This window comes from Quercus lobata, chromosome 3 (assembly GCF_001633185.2).
Source record: "Quercus lobata isolate SW786 chromosome 3, ValleyOak3.0 Primary Assembly, whole genome shotgun sequence".
In the NCBI taxonomy this organism is placed as follows: Eukaryota; Viridiplantae; Streptophyta; class Magnoliopsida; order Fagales; family Fagaceae; genus Quercus; species Quercus lobata.
In genome coordinates this window covers 269,912-288,790 of record NC_044906.1, presented here as the reverse complement: position 1 = coordinate 288,790, position 18,879 = coordinate 269,912, and the positions used below count along the sequence as shown (strand labels likewise).

At 35.0% G+C, this 18,879-nt stretch overlaps 1 protein-coding gene across 1 annotated transcript; it reads left to right on the top strand.

The window, feature by feature from the left end:
* The first annotated feature begins 1,646 nt into the window (after positions 1–1,646).
* Positions 1,647–18,611, top strand: LOC115979924 (serine/threonine-protein kinase EDR1-like). Its single transcript, XM_031102043.1, has 13 exons — positions 1,647–2,277; positions 3,513–3,935; positions 7,600–7,703; positions 9,517–10,715; positions 11,286–11,326; positions 12,236–12,304; positions 12,988–13,088; positions 13,280–13,358; positions 13,439–13,537; positions 15,744–15,812; positions 15,941–15,990; positions 17,885–18,061; positions 18,160–18,611. The coding sequence occupies exons 1-13, from the start codon at positions 1,816–1,818 to the stop codon at positions 18,293–18,295; spliced, it is 3,009 nt and encodes a 1,002-aa protein (XP_030957903.1). The 5' UTR covers positions 1,647–1,815; the 3' UTR covers positions 18,296–18,611.
* Positions 18,612–18,879: the final 268 nt, after the last annotated feature.

Genomic DNA, 18,879 nt, shown 5'->3' with positions numbered 1-18,879 from the left:
AATCATAGTGTTCCACCTCAAAAAAATATAATAATAATCACAGAGTTGGTCTCTATTATTTATTACTTTTTTATTTACGGTAAAAGGTAGAAAGTAACCATAGAGTTTGGATAAGTACCTTTAGACTCCAAAAAAAAAGGACTATTGACAAGTAATTTGACTGTCATAATAAAGTTAGAATTTATTTTTTATTTTTTAAGAATCAATACTGGAAATTTTATTCAAATAACTGAAAGATTAGAAGTGACAAAAAAAGAAATGTATGATGGAATAGAATCCATCCAAACTATCAAACAAAAATTATAAAGTTTTGTTCTCCTAGATGAGATGTGAGCTACAAATCCCTGCCTCCTAATATAAGAGAGAGAAAAAAATGAGTTTGTAAATTTTAGAGAAATATTATGTTTACAATATTTTCATAATACTTTTACAACAAATTTTAAGTGGTAAGTTTTCACGAGTTGTTATTAGTAGACAAAAATGTAATTTTAATAATAAAATCAAATTAGAACCAATAACAAATAATTATCTATGATTTGTTATAAAAGTAATGTGAAAATATAGTAGCAGTCAAACTTTTAAATTTTTAAATTTTATAGTCACACCTTTCCACATCCTTTTGCTCCCTTACTACACTGCAAATTTTAACGTGCTTGGGTGATGTTATATTTTTTGTTGTTACGTAAAGAATAGGTAGGGGCTATCTCAGTAATTCAGTATGCAAAAGACCATGTTTGGATTTGACCATAACTATACCTACTTGTTAGAAAGCCAATACTTTGAAAGTTCTAGACAAGAAATGGAAGGCTGGGAGATAGGGATATTATAGACACTCCCTCAATTAAGTTTAGCCAGAACTTAATCTCTATTCCACCAAAGTTTCAATAACTTCAACTAGTGGGCATTATGATAAATCTAAAGTTAATAGTTTAACGACAACACAATGAAAAAACCTCACGAACTTATGAACCAACTTAATTTGACAAAAAATGAAATGATTAAACTAACTTAATTTGGATGAGTTTATAGTTATTCACCATTATTAATTACTTTACTCATAATGAAACACTTAAAGCTCGGTTTTAATCACACGCTGACACACACGTCAGCTAACCAATCCAGGTATAACTTGAGCAAACAACTCAAAGTTTAAAATCTCAATTATCATCATACGTGTTTTTCATGTTGAAACCTCGATTAACACGCACAATCGTAACGTCACAAATATAATTTAATAAAAGAAAATTGTAGCTTGTAATTTATAATGAAGGTATTATCATTTTCATATGAACTTATTATTAAAATAATATTTATTACTATTACTTAGCAATTGTAGATAAAGTTAATGAAAATTTTTGTTAGTAAAATTGGTGGGTCTAAGTCAAAGACTAAAAATGTATAAAAATTACCTTGATGACGTGGACAAACACCTCCACGTCATCCAATCCGGTTCTTTCCCGTACACGAAGCTGTGGCATTCTGATTGGCGCATTTAACTTTTTATTCTCTGTCGACCCCAGGCGTATGTGAATAGTGAAAGAGAGAATGGCATTTTCGTAAATTAGAGAAAGAACGTGACCCTTTAGTTACCGCCCGATATATAATACCACTGCGCTAAGTTTTCCCTCCTATAACACTTTCCTCTCTCTCGAGGGCCTTGACTCCCAAAAAACCAAAGAAAAGTGAGGGAAAAATTAGAGAGAGAGAGAGAGAAGTAAAAACATTGAAACAGTGAGAAAGTAAATACAGAGAGAGAGAGAGAGTGAGAGAAAGCGAGGGAAAGCGTGGGAAAATTTTACTGTGTGTGAGAGAGAGATGAAGCACATTTTCAAGAAGCTTCACATAGGAAGCAACCACGACCCGAACCGATCAAACGAAAACCCTAACGTGACGTCCGCGACGGCATCGACGCCGCCGTCTTGTGCCCCCGATCAACGGCCGGTTTCTGTGCAGACTTCCGGCGCCTTGCCTCCGGCGAGTCCTTCGGCTTCGTCGTCGGCGACTACTTCTCCGGCGAGCAACGCTGCTGGTACTACGCCGTCTTCTGCTGTCGCTGCTGCGTCTGCGGCGGCTAATAGAGCTGACTATATCTCGTCGGAGGAGGAGTTCCAGGTTCAGCTGGCCCTAGCGATCAGCGCGTCGAATTCGGAGTTCCGAGACGATCCGGAGAAGGATCAGATCAGAGCCGCGACGCTGCTGAGCTTGGGAGGTCATCGGATCGATTTGGTGAGGGATAAGGATGAAGTTTCGGCGGAGACTTTGTCGAGGCAGTATTGGGTGAGTTGAAATTCAGTGAAGTTTTGATCTTAATCGAAGTGAATTTCTAGTAAATGATCTTGAATTAGGTGTTTCTACTTGGTGTTTGTTGTATTGAGTATCGAATTGGTATAAATTAGGGCTTTTTTTTTCCTGTTCTATTCAGTCAACAGTTTGAAATTTAATTAAATTGCTATTGAATTAGAGGGAGCTTAGTTTGATGAGTTGTGATTGAGAATTTCATGTAGTGAAATGTACAATACGAGCTTGAATTAGGAGCTTTTGGTAGTTGACAATTTGTACTGAGTTGGGGATTGTTGTAGATTAGGCAATAACCGTTCAAGTATGCCAAGTGCCTAAATTGTTTAATTTAACTTTAAATAAAGGGTAGTTTGTTTCATTGAGATGTTGCTGAGTGTTGGATATAGTGAGTTGTGTTGTATGAGCTTATTTTATGGTGGTTCACTTGGTATTGATAAGTCCAGATTGTCAAAATTCTGCCTAATCTAAAGCTAAACTGGGTAGAATCTGGTTCATGCAGTAATAACATTATAAGTGGTTGAGTTTGATTTTCTTGAACCTTTTCTGAATTTTGTGGGTTTCTGGATATTACCTTGTGCGTTTAGCTTACCAATATTTACTTGAGTTTAGGGGGAAAATGTACTAGCTTTGCACTACGCACCATTACTTTAGGCAAAGTATTCTGTATTCAAGCAGAAAGCTACTGAAGCTCTTCTCTGACTGAATTGTGCACTTGAAGTGTTGATTTTGGTAAATCAGGAGGTGTTTTCCTTAAAGCTTTGTTATGCATCTGCGTCTCACAGTTTAGTCAGTTTGAATTTGAGCTTAGCTTGATTATCGTAACTGACTTACTATGTAGTCAACTTTTATTTTTTATATATATATATATATATATATTTTGGGTGATGTTACATCATAACAAGAGATAATGTGGTTTTGACCAAAACACACATAGAGGAAAGGAGAGGAAATGGTTTCAAAACATCCCACTCTTTAGATTTTCTTTCCTTATTCATATTGTAATTTAGGAGGCAAAAGGCATTTTAGATGTGTAAAATCTATATTGAAACTGGAGATTACCACATATTTATCATGATGTTCTTAGATGTTAGCATTTATGTTACTGCTTGATTATGTTTTGCTCACATATCAACTGATTTAAAAAAAAAAAAAAAAAAAGTTTTCGTGCTTCTTCTATTTTGGTTTGATTTCTGTTGGGTTCTTTGGTTCACCAGGAATACAATGTTCTTGACTATGAAGATAAAGTGGTGGATGGTTTTTACGATATATATGGGCTCTCCACAGAATCAGCAAACCAAGGAAAGATGCCATCTATCACTGATATTGAAACAAACCTTGGTAGTTCTGGCTTTGAAGTTGTAATGGTTAATCAAAGAGTTGATCCTTCCCTGGAAGAGTTACTGCAAATTGCACACTGTATTGCTTTAGACTGTCCAGTCACTGAGGTTAGTGTGTTGGCACAGAGGCTTGCTGAACTAGTTACTGGACATATGGGTGGGCCTGTGAAGGATGCTAATATTATGCTGGCACGGTGGATGGAAAGGAGGACAGAGTTGAGGATGTCTCTTCAAACAAGTGTGTTGCCTATTGGATCCATCAATGTTGGCCTTTCTCGACATCGTGCTTTGCTTTTCAAGGTCAGCTATCAGACTTACATTATTGATTTTAGTGTTTTTAGGCTGTATCTTATTTGACCTGATTTCTTGTGGCTATATCCTGGTTATTGAAAAACTCAGGCCAAATTTGGTATAGGCCCTGCTACAATATTTTAAGGATACTTTCTCCCCCTAGAACTTCCAATCCATGGTGTTGATGAACCACACCAAATTGAGCATTACCATCTTAGTTGTTTGTAGCAGGGTGGCTTATTTACTTTGTGTGCTTCCATGGTGTTAATGTTATAGGGTGCGATTTTCTAAGATGGAATTTTAATTTTGTTTTCAATTGCATTTACTGTACCTACACATTGCTTTTGAAGGTGGGGTGGGGATGGAATAGGTTATAGGATCAAAACTTATCGAGAACAAAATAAAACCCATGTGGAGTATGTGTCATTAGTTTTCTTTGATAAAAGAATCTGTATTTTTTGGATGAGGGGGTGGAATAGGGGTACATCATAGTGTTATAACTTTTTAAGTGCAATTGCACAAAAAGAAATGAAAAGAAAAAAAGAGATTGATTTTGGGAAATAAATGCAACATTGATGTAGAGAACATGTTGATATGTTTCTTTTCATTAAAATTTTAAAAGAAATACCCCTTTTTCATGGAATTGACTAAACTTAAGGAGAAATACCTCCTTTATTGGGAGATTTTATAAATTGTTTCCCATGTTTCTATTATAAAGTTTTATTGATTATGAACTTACAAAGAAGGGAATGTGATGCAATTATGGTAGATTAATTTGCTATTACTTTGCAAATTTTCCTATTGAAGAATTATATTATGGAGTGCCAAGAGCCTTGTAACTCAACTAGTTGGCACCTCTTGGCATTTCCAATGGAGACATTAGGGTTCAAATCTCCCCTTCCCCATTTATTGAATTATCAAAAAGAATTATTTTATGGGGTTCATGCATGAAGTCCAATTGAAGTGAAAGTCGTGTGGTTTTAATGGTCTAGGTATGAGTCTTAGGGTTAAAACAGTTATTTTATTTTATTTTATTTGGGTTTTTATTTTATTAGTTATGGTTAGTTTTGTAGTCACGGGTAAATCTGTAATTTATGCAATTACTGCAAATTAAGCGTATTTTGGTAATTTAGTGGAGTCTAGAGTCACTTAGGAGATCCTAAGTATCTTGGGTTTTATTTTCTTTGGGTCCAACTTAGTCTTTTATTAGGTTTTTAGTACTAGAAGTCCTAATACTAGTAGGAGCCCTAATACTTCTAGTACATGAAAGAGTCTTTATATATTTGTGCTGAATGCCTTCAAAGGGAGGAGTTGATTAATAAAATTATAGTGTTTGAGCATTGAGGCATGTTGACCTTTATGTGACTTCTCTCTCTCTAACTCTCTCTTTTTTTCTTCTTCATCTCTTTCTAATGGTAGCGTTCACGGAAATTGTTCAAACAGCCCCTAAAACACCATAAAATCTCTCTCTTTTTTCTTCTTCCTTAAAACCCCAAATCAAGCTGTTTCTTTTATCTATCAAAACCCTAAATCCCCACATATTTTCTTCTATCAAATAACTCATCAAACCACCTTTTAATTCCTAACACAACCCTTAACTCTTTTTTCAGCAACTCTTAAATCCAAAATCCACAAATCTTCTTAAACCTAAATCCACCACAACCACATATAGGCGAATTCCCCAAATTGTCCTACGTCAACATGCCCTTGAGAATTTTTGTCGTCTTTACGGGGCCCAAGGGGCACCCCACTTTTAGTGGAAGGGTGAGGTCTTATCCAAGTGGGCCTTCTACCACAGACGAGCACCACCTAAGTGTGTGTGGACTAGGCCAGTCCGTCCAATACTAACATTATTTTTATTTATCAAAAAGAAAAACTTTTGATTTCTTTATCTATGATAATTATTCTGCTTGGAGACAATAGGTATGCCAAGTTCTAGATGATGTAACATCTTTGTGCGCTGAACTTCTACACCTGTCTGAACACTTACATAGGTGCCAACTTTATTTAATCTTAAAAATTACAATGATTAAGTGACTACTGTTAATCAGGGCAAATTACAGTTAAGCCATTTGTGGTATAGAGTGAATTTTGTCTGACAACGTGTGCTTTTAAATGGGACAGCTTATCCACCTGATGTTCAAGCCATTTGTGTTAGTTATACTTAGTCTTTAAATATTATTATGCAGTCTACAAGAGTAATCACCATCGTGCATAAAGTGCTAATTTTCTAAACTGCAATTGACTGAAGTATAATATATTTTTGCACATGCATGTTATGGCAGAAGAGTTTAATGGACGTTGAGAAGACAAAGCTCAGCTAAGTAAAGTACTTCATTTTAACCACAAGTGAAGTTGAACTCACCTCATAAAAATGGATAGATACTTCTCTTACTTGACCTATTGAGAATCACTCAATATATCCCCATATTATTGTCTTTCCTTTTTTTGTTGTCCCCAAAACTATTACCATAAGAAGTAAAAAAAGTAAATTTTTTCTAACTTTCCACACTATGTCATTTATTATCGAGTAATAAATGTGGAAACAATTATGAATTTGCAAATAAAAATTACAGTTGAGGACAGAAATGGAATACAAAAATTTAATCAATTAGTGTGGCGGCATTCAATATACTTTCCTAAAACATTGTGCCTTTTCAAAGTGGAATAAAATTTTGGGGAAGAGAGTAATTATTTCTAATGTTTTACTTTGTAAAGTTATTGTACATGTAGGCACACATTTTTAAACATAAATAAGTAAACATGCCCCCATGTCTTGGTTTAGCGAGACTCTGTGGTCAACACCCTATTTATATGTCAAACATGACTCTTGTGTTTGTCCACATATGCTACGTAGGTTTTTATTTGCAAAAATTTTAGAAGGTTAATTGGGTTTTTCATTCTGTTACAGGATGTTGTGATCAAATTTTACTCACATCTAATTTTGTGAGAATAGTTTTTTATGTGTGCTATGTATGAACTTATATATAAAATAATAAAAGTTGGGCCATATATGTTGTACTCACTGTGTGGTGGCTCAAGTTAAGCATTGCAGTGGCTAAATGTAAGTGTTACACGTCATATTATGATGTGCATTCTCTATGTGGCACTAGGAAGATTTTTTTTTTCTTTTTTTAAGTTAAAAATTTATTACCAAAGTTCTAAAACGTTCAAACTACTATTTCAATTTGACATTACCAAAATCTTCAAGAAATTTAAAGAACTTTCATAATTTATTTAAATTATTTAATCGCCCACCAAAGTTTTTAGTTTTGATAAAAACATGGCCTTATACAATATGTTCTTGTCATACAACTTAATTTAATTACTTTTTCTTTAATTTTTTATTTTGTTCAGTTTTGCAAAATTTATGATTTTTAATTAACCTGTGCATTTACTTATCAAAAAAAAAAAAACCTGTGTATTTCATGGTATACTTCTACCTATTAAAAGAAGTTAATTTTAGCAATTAAGATAATAAAAACACTTTTTTGTAATTATGATTGAAGAAACATTTTCTCTAATTTTTTTCTTTCATCTTTGTAAAATTCTTTAATCCAAGTATAAAAATACTCAGGTTTAACTATTGATTTTTATGAAGTTCCTCTAATATTGTGAGTTAAGGGGGCTACTTGGTAGCTGTATTCTCATTATCTTTGTTTCTCTTATGTAGGCATTAGCTGACAATATCAAGATGCCTTGTAGACTAGTAAAAGGTAGTCATTACACTGGTGTTGAGGATGATGCTGTCAACATAATAAAGTTGGAAGATGAAAGGTGATTTCTTGTGAACTTCTTTCCTTTGTGTATGATGATGTTCAATACACACACACACACACACACACACACACTCACACACACACACACACACACACACACACACACATATATATATATCCTACAGTGGAGTTTGGATTTTTATCACTGTGACAATCAGCAGTAGTTTGCACCTGCATTTGAGTGTTGTTTTAGTGTTTATTGTTCTATGTATTTATCTCAAGCATGTTTCATTGCTTTTGATTAAAGTCTGAAGTGTTTTCTCAATCTTTTAACCAACCAAAAATGTCCTTGAATTTTTTTATTAGGAAATTATCTTGAAGTAAAATAATATCAAGGCAATAGCTTTATAGTATGCATTGGTATTGGAAGGTCTTTTCATATTGCAATTACCTAGTCATCCCCTTTGGTAGTCATCCTTCAAATGCTGATATTTGGGATTCACGATGGTGAATGATCAAGTGGAAGCAAGTGCAAATTCTTTGCAAAACTAAACTTTGATCCAATTCATTAATTTTGGCTAATATCTTATGTTCATCTCTACCTTAAGATTCTTGTGGATTTTTTTTTTTTTGATAAGTAAGATTCTTGTGGATTTCTCTCAACTGTAGAAATATAAAATGTGTATGTGAGGGACAATGACAACAAATATTTCTCCTCCACCAGTTAAGTATTTGATGTCTTAAGTAGCAAAGCCACTGAGGTTCAGGTTATGTGACTTTGGGAAATAATGTCAACAATTTGATACCTTAAGCAGGAAAGACACTTTGGTTCAGATTATGTGACTTTGGGAAATATTTCCTAAAAGGGATATGAGTAGTAAGAACTTTCCAGAATTTGACTTCTTTTTGGTACTCACTATTTTCTTTCACTGGCTTATGTTCCTTTGTTAATCAGATCTCAGTGGCATTTTAGATGTCCCCTTTTTCGCTGACTTTGCCTGATCTTATACCTTCTCTGCTCTCTTCCCATCTAGAATATAAGTGTGTACTTATGTGTTCTAAGTCTTTGATTTTTGGTACTCATTATGATTTTGTTTGTGAGATGTATTCTTCTGTGTACTAAGTCTTTCCTTTTATCCTTTATTATGAGTAAAGTTCTTATATATATACTCTTCTTTTTTTTTTTTCTTTTTTTGTGAAAGTTAATAATTTGTATCTATTATACGTTGGAAATATTTTTTTTTATTTATTTTTCAAACAAATAAAAAGGATAAAACTTTGAGATAAGCAATAACTGTATTTATTTTTTGAACGTGTGTTTGAAAGTGGTGTAGTGATATAGAGAAAAGTTTGGGTGGGAAAAATAAGGTGATCGCGAGGGGAAAGAATGCTAAATTTTAAGAGTTCTCTTAGTTATTTTATTTTATTTTTAAATTGGGGGTGTTTTACTTTTATTTGGATGAACGTGAATGGAAAAAAATCCCAAATTTTAGAAGTTCTCTTTTTAAATTCAAAATGAAATTTGTTATTTGACATTTATGATCCTATTTATAAGAGAAGTTACCCTTCATTAATGAGGGTACATTTGAACCACATAAAAGTCTAGTTCAAAGAGGGGAATCCTCTTATAGATAGTGTGTGTGTATATATATATATATATATAGAATAGGATTGAACCTAAACCTACATAACTAATCCAAAGTTCATGCATGTCCCATGTTTATTCTCTCCTATGTGTGCTAAAGCAATATCTCCGTGATATGCATGCAATTGAGTGTTGAGTGTGTGCGCATATTTAATTTGACTCATAAAAGTTGGTTTAAACTTTTTTTGCTTCTACATAGATCTAATTTATATTTTTCTGCCTTCAGGGAATTTTTGGTTGATCTAATGGCAGCTCCTGGAACACTTATACCAGCTGATATTCTAAGTGCAATGGAAAATACCTTTAAGCCATACAATCCAAAAATAAACAAAATCCCACCTCTCCATTTGTCTAATGACATTGGAGTTACGTACTTAAGACCAAAGCCTTTACTTGGTGAAGGTAGCAGTCATAACTCTGCAGTTGAGAGTAGCTCACCCTTGGATAGAAGGTCAAGTTCTGAAAAGGCAGAATCCATTCCTTTATTCCCCAGTACAAGTGGTGACACTACTGTTAGTTCATCTGGTATGTCGAATAAGCCGAGTCCCAATCAGTCGGATCTTTCATCATCAGGCATTGGCACCTCTCTGTATAAAGGCAGTCGTGGTACCCATGCAGTTGGTGATGGTGTGAGGATAAATCTCAATGGAGTTCCATATAACCAAAATAACCCTGAGGATCCAAAAAATCTTTTTGCAGATCTTAATCCATTCCAGATAAAAGGAACTGGCAAAACTTCTTTGCATAACAAACCTACAGAGAATAGAGTTGATGAGCTTCAGAGACCGATAAATAACCCTGGTCGACCCCCTGTATCATTGATGTGGAAGAATCGATATGCTCTCAATGAAGTCCCTCAGAAAAAGGAGTATGATTATATGGAGGGTCTATATCCAAGAATCAATCGTGAGCCTAATGACTATAATCTGCCATCGTTAGCTTCCACCAGTTCTAATACACCTGGAAAGATCTATGGTGATGGTTTCAAATCAGCTGGTAATTCAAATATGCCCAGTATGGGCAGTAATGCAGCAAATTCTGTCAGTGGCACCAGTTCATTGTTGGAAGCTAGCTCAAGTCAGTTTGATAGGTTTCATCATGTGGGGGATTTGAATGCTAATTTAAAGCGAGAACGTCCTAGGAATGGGGAAGAATCACAAAGTAATGCGGTGGATTTGGTTCAAGAACTTGAGGACAATGAAATTGGTTTTCACGATCGTAGAAAGAGTATGCATGATCGATTTATGGGGAACAATTTGAAATTGAAGGATCCAGAAAGTGCTAGCTCGTCTTTTGACTCCAGCACAAGTAAGGCTGAACAAATATACTCCAGCACAAGTAGGGCTGACCAAATATTTGATGATGTCGATGTAGGAGATGAAATTCGTTGGGAAGACCTGGTTATTGGTGAAAGGATTGGACTAGGTAATGCATATGGCTTGTTGGAAGTACATCATATTTGGCAAATCTTGGTAGACATTTTGCAATTTTGGAATTCGTTCCATGTTCTATATAAATATGTATCTATGAATGTATGTATATGTTTTACTAATTATAGTGTATTGCTATGGTCTTTGGGCCAAATGGCATCTTTGCCCTCAACAAAGCAAGTGATGAATGTTGCAGTTTTGGGTTTAGTACCATAAGATTGTGTTAGTTGTGTTTAAGCTTTCCAAAGGGAAGAGTTATAGTAATAGTGCATGAATTATTTGGAAAGAGTTATAGCAATAGTAAATGAATTATGTATGGAAAATTATGTTCCTATAAAGGATCTAGTGCTTCTATCTCTCTCTCTCTCTCTTCTGGCTAGAAACAGAATGGTAAATCCTTCTTAAGAGGTTATAGTTTCATGTTATTTTGGTAGCTTTGTACTAGTGTTATGCTTAATAAATTAAGTATGAGGAAGGGAGACTCATTTATTTCAGTACTTGCATAGCAATAACCCTTGTTTCCTTGGAAGTTCTTTAATTTTTTATTCTTTTTTCCTGTTACTAGGTTCATATGGGGAGGTTTATCATGCTGATTGGAATGGCACGGTGAGTTCTATGATTCCTTTTTGTGTAGTCACATTTTGCTCTTTGCTCTTTTGCTTTGAATTAAAAGAATTGCATCTTGTTGTCCATTATCTTTTGCTCTGTATAATTCCATCTTTAAAATGCCTTGATGTGTTAACTTACTCAACTTGAATTTGAATGCTCAATTAATGGCTTGATTGATCGATCCTTTTACTATTTGACTATAGATAAACTTTCACTGGTCCCAGAAGTTTAAACTATTTGGAAATATTGAAATTAATCATTCAACCTATAGTCTAACACTTCCTCACAAGTGGGCCTAAACTTTATAATTGGTGGGGCCCAACATGTGGAATTTTGAAATTTTTTAATAGGTGGTAAAGTGGAGATAGTGTTTGAATTCAAGACCTTTTGCTTTGAGACCATGATAAATTTCTGGTAGTTCCAAAAGTTTAAGCTATTAGGAAAGGTTAATTTAATCATTTTCTTGCCCAATATTCTAACAACTGCAATAACAAGTGAGTTTACTTAAAATAAAAGTAAAATTAAAAAAATTCTCTTCATTATGCTCATCATCCACTGTAGAATGTTTGTATGCATAGTGATAGAGTCTGCTATAGTGATACAGGAAAATTTACGGATGTCATGAATGTTGGCACCATTAGTTAGTGGTAAACTTAGATGGCTGTCATGTATAGTTGTCATTGGTGAACCATAGAATGAACTCTTTATTCTGACTATCACTGGTGAATAATTTATAATGTGGAATCTCTTTCTTTGTTGTTGTCTCATTATAATGCTTTTTTGCCATTACTATGAGTTTGGTATTATTTTTTATTTAATGTTTTACTTTTGACATAAAATAGGAGCTTTTAGACAATGAAGGGAAACTGATAATCTAATAATCTTCTGGTAAATTTTGAACTACAGGAGGTCGCTGTGAAGAAGTTTTTAGACCAGGATTTCTCAGGTGCAGCTTTGGCTGAGTTCAAAAGTGAAGTAAGCAATGAATTAAGGTTCTATATATGCATGTGATATTGCTCTTTTTGTTCAGGAAAAAGTAAACTAACCTTACACACTAAATAATGTTGTGCAATATGAATATCTAATCACCCAGAAAACCAAAAAAAAAAATCAGAATTCTGGAAACTAAAGCATTCTTGGTATCAGTGGTGGTGTTGTCTTGTTGATGGCTAGTGACCAAGGTGGTAGCAGAATGGCACTACCAATGAGGGAGCAGGATGATGAGAAGGATGTGATGGCACTACCAATGGTGGTCTTGCATACACGTTCTGCTTCCTTCTTAGAATTTGTTAATGATGAGATTTCCAGCCCAAGTTCAATTTGTTAACATCTTCACCAGCCCAAACAATTCCCAAAACTACAAAACCCAACCTAACCCCTTTCATAAAATATTGGATTCTCTAGTGATAGAATGGAATGTCATGACAGGAATTGTGGGGCAAGTTCATCTTCTTCATCTTCTTCATCTTCTTCTTCTTCTTCTTCTTCTTTTTTTTTTTTTTTTTTTTCCCTGAAAATTGGACATTTAAGACATGACATCATATAACCCACTTGACACATAGAAATGAAAAGATAATATCCATGGTTTGGGTTCATGGCTTATACTTTCTAATCAATCCAAAGCCATTAACCTGCATTTTTTTCATATGTAAAATAAGGTACGAATAATGCGTAGACTGCGGCATCCAAATGTTGTTCTTTTCATGGGTGCTGTTACTCGTCCTCCAAACCTCTCTATCATTTCTGAGTTTCTTCCAAGGTACAACTCTGTGCTCTTTTTGTTGTCATATCTTAATGAGTTTGAGTGTTTTGCAAAACAAAATTCATCTGCAATGAGATTCTAATGATCCTTGCAATTTTACCTGCATTGATTAATATGTATATGCATGCATGATTATATATGTGCAACTTTCATTTCATTAGTAGTGTTACTAAATTTTGATTTTTCAGGGGAAGCTTATATCGAATTCTTCATCGTCCTCAATGTCAACTTGAGGAGAAGCGCAGAATAAAAATGGCTCTTGATGTGGTATGACATTATTAACCCTCCATTCTTTTTAATCATCATTTATTTTCATACCCATATTTAAAGCTATTGTCATCTTTCAGGCTAGGGGCATGAATTGCTTACATGCAAGCACACCAACAATTGTTCACAGGGATTTGAAGTCACCGAACCTTTTAGTTGATAAGAACTGGAATGTCAAGGTATATGATGATTTCGTTTCAATATTATGTTAGCATAGTAATTCTTCCTTTTATTGGTTATTGCTCCTAACTACATAATCGTGGTTATAATGTCTGGATAGTTTGGAGTCACATTTGTGTATTAGTCACAGAATTTTGAGTAAACTATGACTGTTTCTGGTTGTTTATGGTGTTTATTGTTTCCTAAATTGAATCTTGTGCCAATGTAAGAATAGCATCCTTGTAATCTTATTTTTTTATATTTGTTGCTTACTGCCAACTTGGCCATACCAACCTAATTTGCTCTACTGTCTGATCTATCATCTGGACAGGCAGATATGCATAATGCTTATCAAAGTTAGAATCCTAGTTGCCAACTGGTGGTCTCTGGTACTTGAGGGAAATGAGTGGGAATGTAAATCAATTTTATACCAGTTTTGTGTGGCTTAGGTGAACTTGCCCAAAGTTCAAACCTACCTAGTGCATGACCCTTAATCACTAAAGCCTGGTTGATTTTGGATCAGGGAGCTTGTTCAAGAGGCCAGGAGTGACATTCTTTTGGCCTAGATGAACCTTTTCGTCTAGTTACTGGAGACATAAAAGTGCGTGAAGTGCACGTCCTGCACCTGGTATTGGCGTGTGTGTGTGTGTGTATAGGATATGCAGTCAAGATACATGGTTGGATATGTATCTGATATTTAGGTAAAGGTAATAAAGAGGAACAAATTTCTTGTTTGTCATTAAGGTTTGAATGGTATACAACTACATTTTTCAAGATGGCTATTTTTGAGCTATGACGTGCCCAAATGCGACAGTCTGATGACATGGGATTGGCCTTAAATTTTTCCTAAGGTTGCTTATGTGGTGGGCTGAAGGTAGGGATGTATTCTAGTTTTAAGAATTTTAGTGGATACATAAGGCCTTATTATTTTTAAACTGATTAGGGGCTGAGTCATTACAATGTTTGAAGGCAAAAGGGGGCAGATTTGAAGAATATAGGTTTCTCGATATTCATTGATGTATATGTTGTGGGGCTTAATTGGGCAATGGCTGTATTTATTATCTTGGGGCTGCTTGGATGGTGGCTTAAGGTAGGGAAGTATTTGGGGATGAGAAGTTAGTTTTTTAAGAAGAAATACAGTGCAGAGTATTCTCATAGTGTGCTGAACATTAAGAAGGAAAGAAGAAAAAATAAGAAGAGAGAAAACACACTAGCCAATGTTGCCTCAGCATTCAAGCACTAAATATTCCATTATGAATCTATAGATTCTTTTCAGTACAGTGAAAGAATATTTATGGGCTCTTGGATGTTATCTTTTCCTATATGACAATACTAATTTGATTACTATGCTAAATCAGGGATTTAATTAAAGCCTAGGGGGTAAAAAAAGGACTCTTAAAACTCCTAGAGAATTCTAGACTCAGACATAACTAAGGAAATATATATTAAAAAAAAAATTCTTTGTCCACAACATTTTCACAACACTTTCACAACAAATCTTAAGTGGTAGATTGCTATTGGTTGTTATAGGTGGCCAAAAAAGTAATTTAAGTTGTGGATTCAATTTAGAACCAATAACCACTTATCACCTATGATTTGTTGTGAAAATGTTGTAAAAATATTGTGGATATAGTAACACTTATTTTAAAAAACAGTTTAGGACTATTGTGAAATTCTAGTTCTCCCCTGCACATATATACCTATAAATCTCAAATCAATGACTCAAAACAAAAATTATTGAAGCCTCAGAACCCTGCAAGGTAAACTTTGTAGCCATAAAAATCTTTGTTCAGCCAGGCATTGCAGGTGGTTTCCACACAGAAAAAGCTCTACTTGTTAAAACTAGAATGTAAAAAAGAAAAACAGCAGCTAGATCTCTTGTTCCTCGTTTCTTTCCTCTGGTACTTGAATGCTCACCCACACCTGACACATTATGCACTTGAATCTATGTAAATTTGGTCTGCCTATGGGGTTTTTTCAAGCCAAAATTTCCTTTGGTTCTGAATTTTAAAAATTGTTTTAGCCTGGAAGTCAGGCTGTAGTATGGCTTGTTTAGATTGGTGAAGCTTAACAAGCTGGTTGATGCACTGTGGGAAATTATATGATACCCTCCTCACTGAATTGCATGAAAGTCAAACTATAAAAATAAAAAAGTGTCAAATGTCAATGTTTGTGGTGCCACTGGTGTGTGAGCTATTTCTGACAAACTATGATGCTTATATACAGGTGTGTGATTTTGGGTTATCACGCTTAAAGCACAACACTTTCTTGTCATCCAAATCAACTGCAGGAACGGTGAGAATCTGAGATCAATAATCAATATATTTTTTTTTCAGTTGTTTCTGTAGATGACACAATTTTCATCAGCTTACTTGACACTCTTTCTTCATTTACATCTGACTGCATCTTCTTCTATGTGTTAGCCTGAGTGGATGGCACCTGAAGTTCTCCGAAACGAGCCATCAAATGAGAAGTGAGTTTCTATTGTTATAAGTATATTTTTAATTTTCAGCTTTACTTGGTGCATGTTCACCTGTATTGTTACACTACTTGGCTAGTCCATGCTCCATCCATCTATCATACTTACTGGATATGCTTGATGCTGGATGACAAACTCTAACTTGTGTTTGGGAAACAAACAAAAAAAAAAGAAAAAAAAAGAAAGGGAAATGACCTAGGAATCACCACCATTTGCTTGGAATCACTACCAAGCATGAGATAAAGATAGGAACCCATGAAGAACCACCTGAGCCTGCTTGGAACCATGACCAAGTATTGGAAGAAAAGTAGAAAACTTCCAACCCAAATTTCATTAAGCCTCAATTATCTTCTTACAATAGTGAACTTTGGGCCCTTTAAATCGAGTCTCCAAATTACATAAATTTTTTTTTTTTGATAAGTAAGAAAGATATATATTAAAAGCTACCTCATGAAAACACAAGGCAGAACAGAGAATACAGAGAAGGAAGCAAACAAAAAGAGAGAAGAAAAAGAAAAGAATAAGAAAACAAACGGAGACAACAAATAGCAAATTAATTACAGAGAAGAGAACTAAGGAACATAGGGATAGAATCACTAGAGGTGAGTCCCCAAGCCCTAGACCAATCAAAAAGAGAGCCACTAAAGTAAGCGAGCAACTGGTCATCAGACTTGTCCCTATCCTCAAAAGTACGCCAATTACGCTCTCTCCAAATACACCACATTAGGCACAACGGAGCTAGATTCCAAACACCAGAAGAGTGCTTTCCAAACCAATTCCACCAACCGAAAAACATATCTGCAACCGATCTTGGCAAAATCCAAGAAATCCCAAAGGATCTAAAAACCATGCTCCACAACATATAAGCTTTGTCACAATGGAGAAGCAAATGATTCACCGACTCCCCGTTACAACGGCACAAAATGCACCAATCAACAAAATCGAATCCTCTATACCGCAAAATATCCCCTGTAAGAATCTTCTCCCAAGCCGCAGTCCAAACAAAGAAGGAAACGTGAGTAGGAGCCTTAGCCTTCCAAATACCTTTCCAAGGAAAGGTAATAGGCAGGGAGCTTCGGAGCTTATTGTAGAACGAGCGGATGTCAAAAACCCCTTTCTTCGACAATTTCCAAACCATGCGGTCTCCTTGCTCAGATTGAGGTAAGATAGATTACATAAATTATGGAAAGAAAGAGAATCATAATGAGATTAAACAATGTTTGGAAATAAAATCCACGACTCTAAATAGCATCAGTCAGTGGTAATCAGCATCAATCACGTTCAATAAAGTCCAACAAAATCAATCAACATTAATAGGTCTGATTTATTGAGAGCACCAATGCTCCAGTTGTCTTGTGGTTGGTTTACTAGCTTTGGCATATGTTTGTGCTCAAGGTAAGTTTGAGTGAAGTGTGCCTATTTTGGCTTACTGTTTTAAAGGTCTGGATATGGGTTTTGATGCCTTCTTGGATTTGTCTTAGTCCTGAAAAGTATGGCAGAAAGATACTTGAGACAATGTTGAAATTCCTTATATATAAAGCCAGTGCATCACATTTATGTTTTCTCATCAAAGACATAAGTGCTGGGAGGTCAGAGGGTGTTTGTTAGGAACATTGGGAACATGTTTTTTCTGGTCTTGGAATATGCCTAATTTACCCTACTAATCATGTCTTCATGAAACTGAGCATATCATGACTTCCTATAACTATGGTCCTCTACCATCAAATCTTGTGATCATGACATCCCTTGTGAAAACCCATGTGTTGCTGGGCTTTGGATTAAAGAAACAGAGCCCAGAAATTGGAAATATGGCTTTTCTGTTTACAGCCTTGTTGAAACTGTAGAACTCCACTAACATTAATTATATTATCCCATATGGGATATTCAGGTGTGATGTCTATAGCTTTGGAGTCATTCTGTGGGAGCTAGCTACCTTGAGATTACCTTGGAGTGGGATGAACCCAATGCAAGTGGTGGGTGCAGTAGGTTTCCAGAATCGTCGCCTGGACATCCCCAAGGAAGTGGATCCTATGGTTGCTCGGATAATTTGGGAATGTTGGCAAACGTAAGTTCAAGAAATCTGAACAGTTACATATATTCAGCTATCATTCCTTTACTAAAATTCAGATTAATTGATTGCTCTTCTTGCCTGTTAATTCCCAGGGATCCAAACTTGCGACCCTCATTTGCACAGCTCACAGTAGCTCTCAAGCCTTTGCAGCGGCTTGTCATGCCATCACATCTGGACCAGCCAAGTTCACCTCTGCCACAAGAGATTTCAGTAAATTCTACACCTTGAATTGTTTCATTTTCTCAAGTGTGAATAAGGAGACATTTTACTTCTTTGCCATGAGAGTAGTATATGAAAATTTAAAAGGAAAAACACAGAAAAGAAAAGGAACATTTGATTAGAAGGCTTGTAGGTTTGTAATTTGTGTTAAAGTTCTGTATGTATTTCTGCTGCAGCCAAAAAGACTGCAGCAGCTCTTTTTGTACAGCTTGGTGTACATCGTTTGTTCCAACAAGAACTGAAACTGTGTAATATATGTGTTCATACCTTTTTTAAGACAAAAGGCACATTGTCATAATGAAAGTAAAATTACATTTTGCTGTTACAAACTGTTCCATTTTGATGCCCCCTTAATGTCAGGTTTCCTTTGGCCATTTTTCTAATTATAATTTGAAACTTACCAATTGTTTTCTATTATCTGGCAATCAAATTATGCTAAATTTGAGTAGGAAAACATGGTGACATTGTTGACTAGCTACATAGAAAGACAAACACCATAACTACCAACAATGCCATACCCAAATCTGCCATTTTACAATGAAAATCTTGCATAATGTCAAACTTCAGGAATTTGTAATTGATCAATTTCGTTG

Coding starts and splice junctions, on each gene's coding strand:
- LOC115979924 (XM_031102043.1), top strand. CDS start 1,816: ATGAAGCACATTTTCAAGAAGCTTCACATAGGAAGCAACCACGACCCG. Junction 13,089..13,279: donor ATTTCTGAGTTTCTTCCAAG/GTACAACTCTGT, acceptor TTGATTTTTCAG/GGGAAGCTTATATCGAATTC. Junction 15,991..17,884: donor AACGAGCCATCAAATGAGAA/GTGAGTTTCTAT, acceptor TGGGATATTCAG/GTGTGATGTCTATAGCTTTG.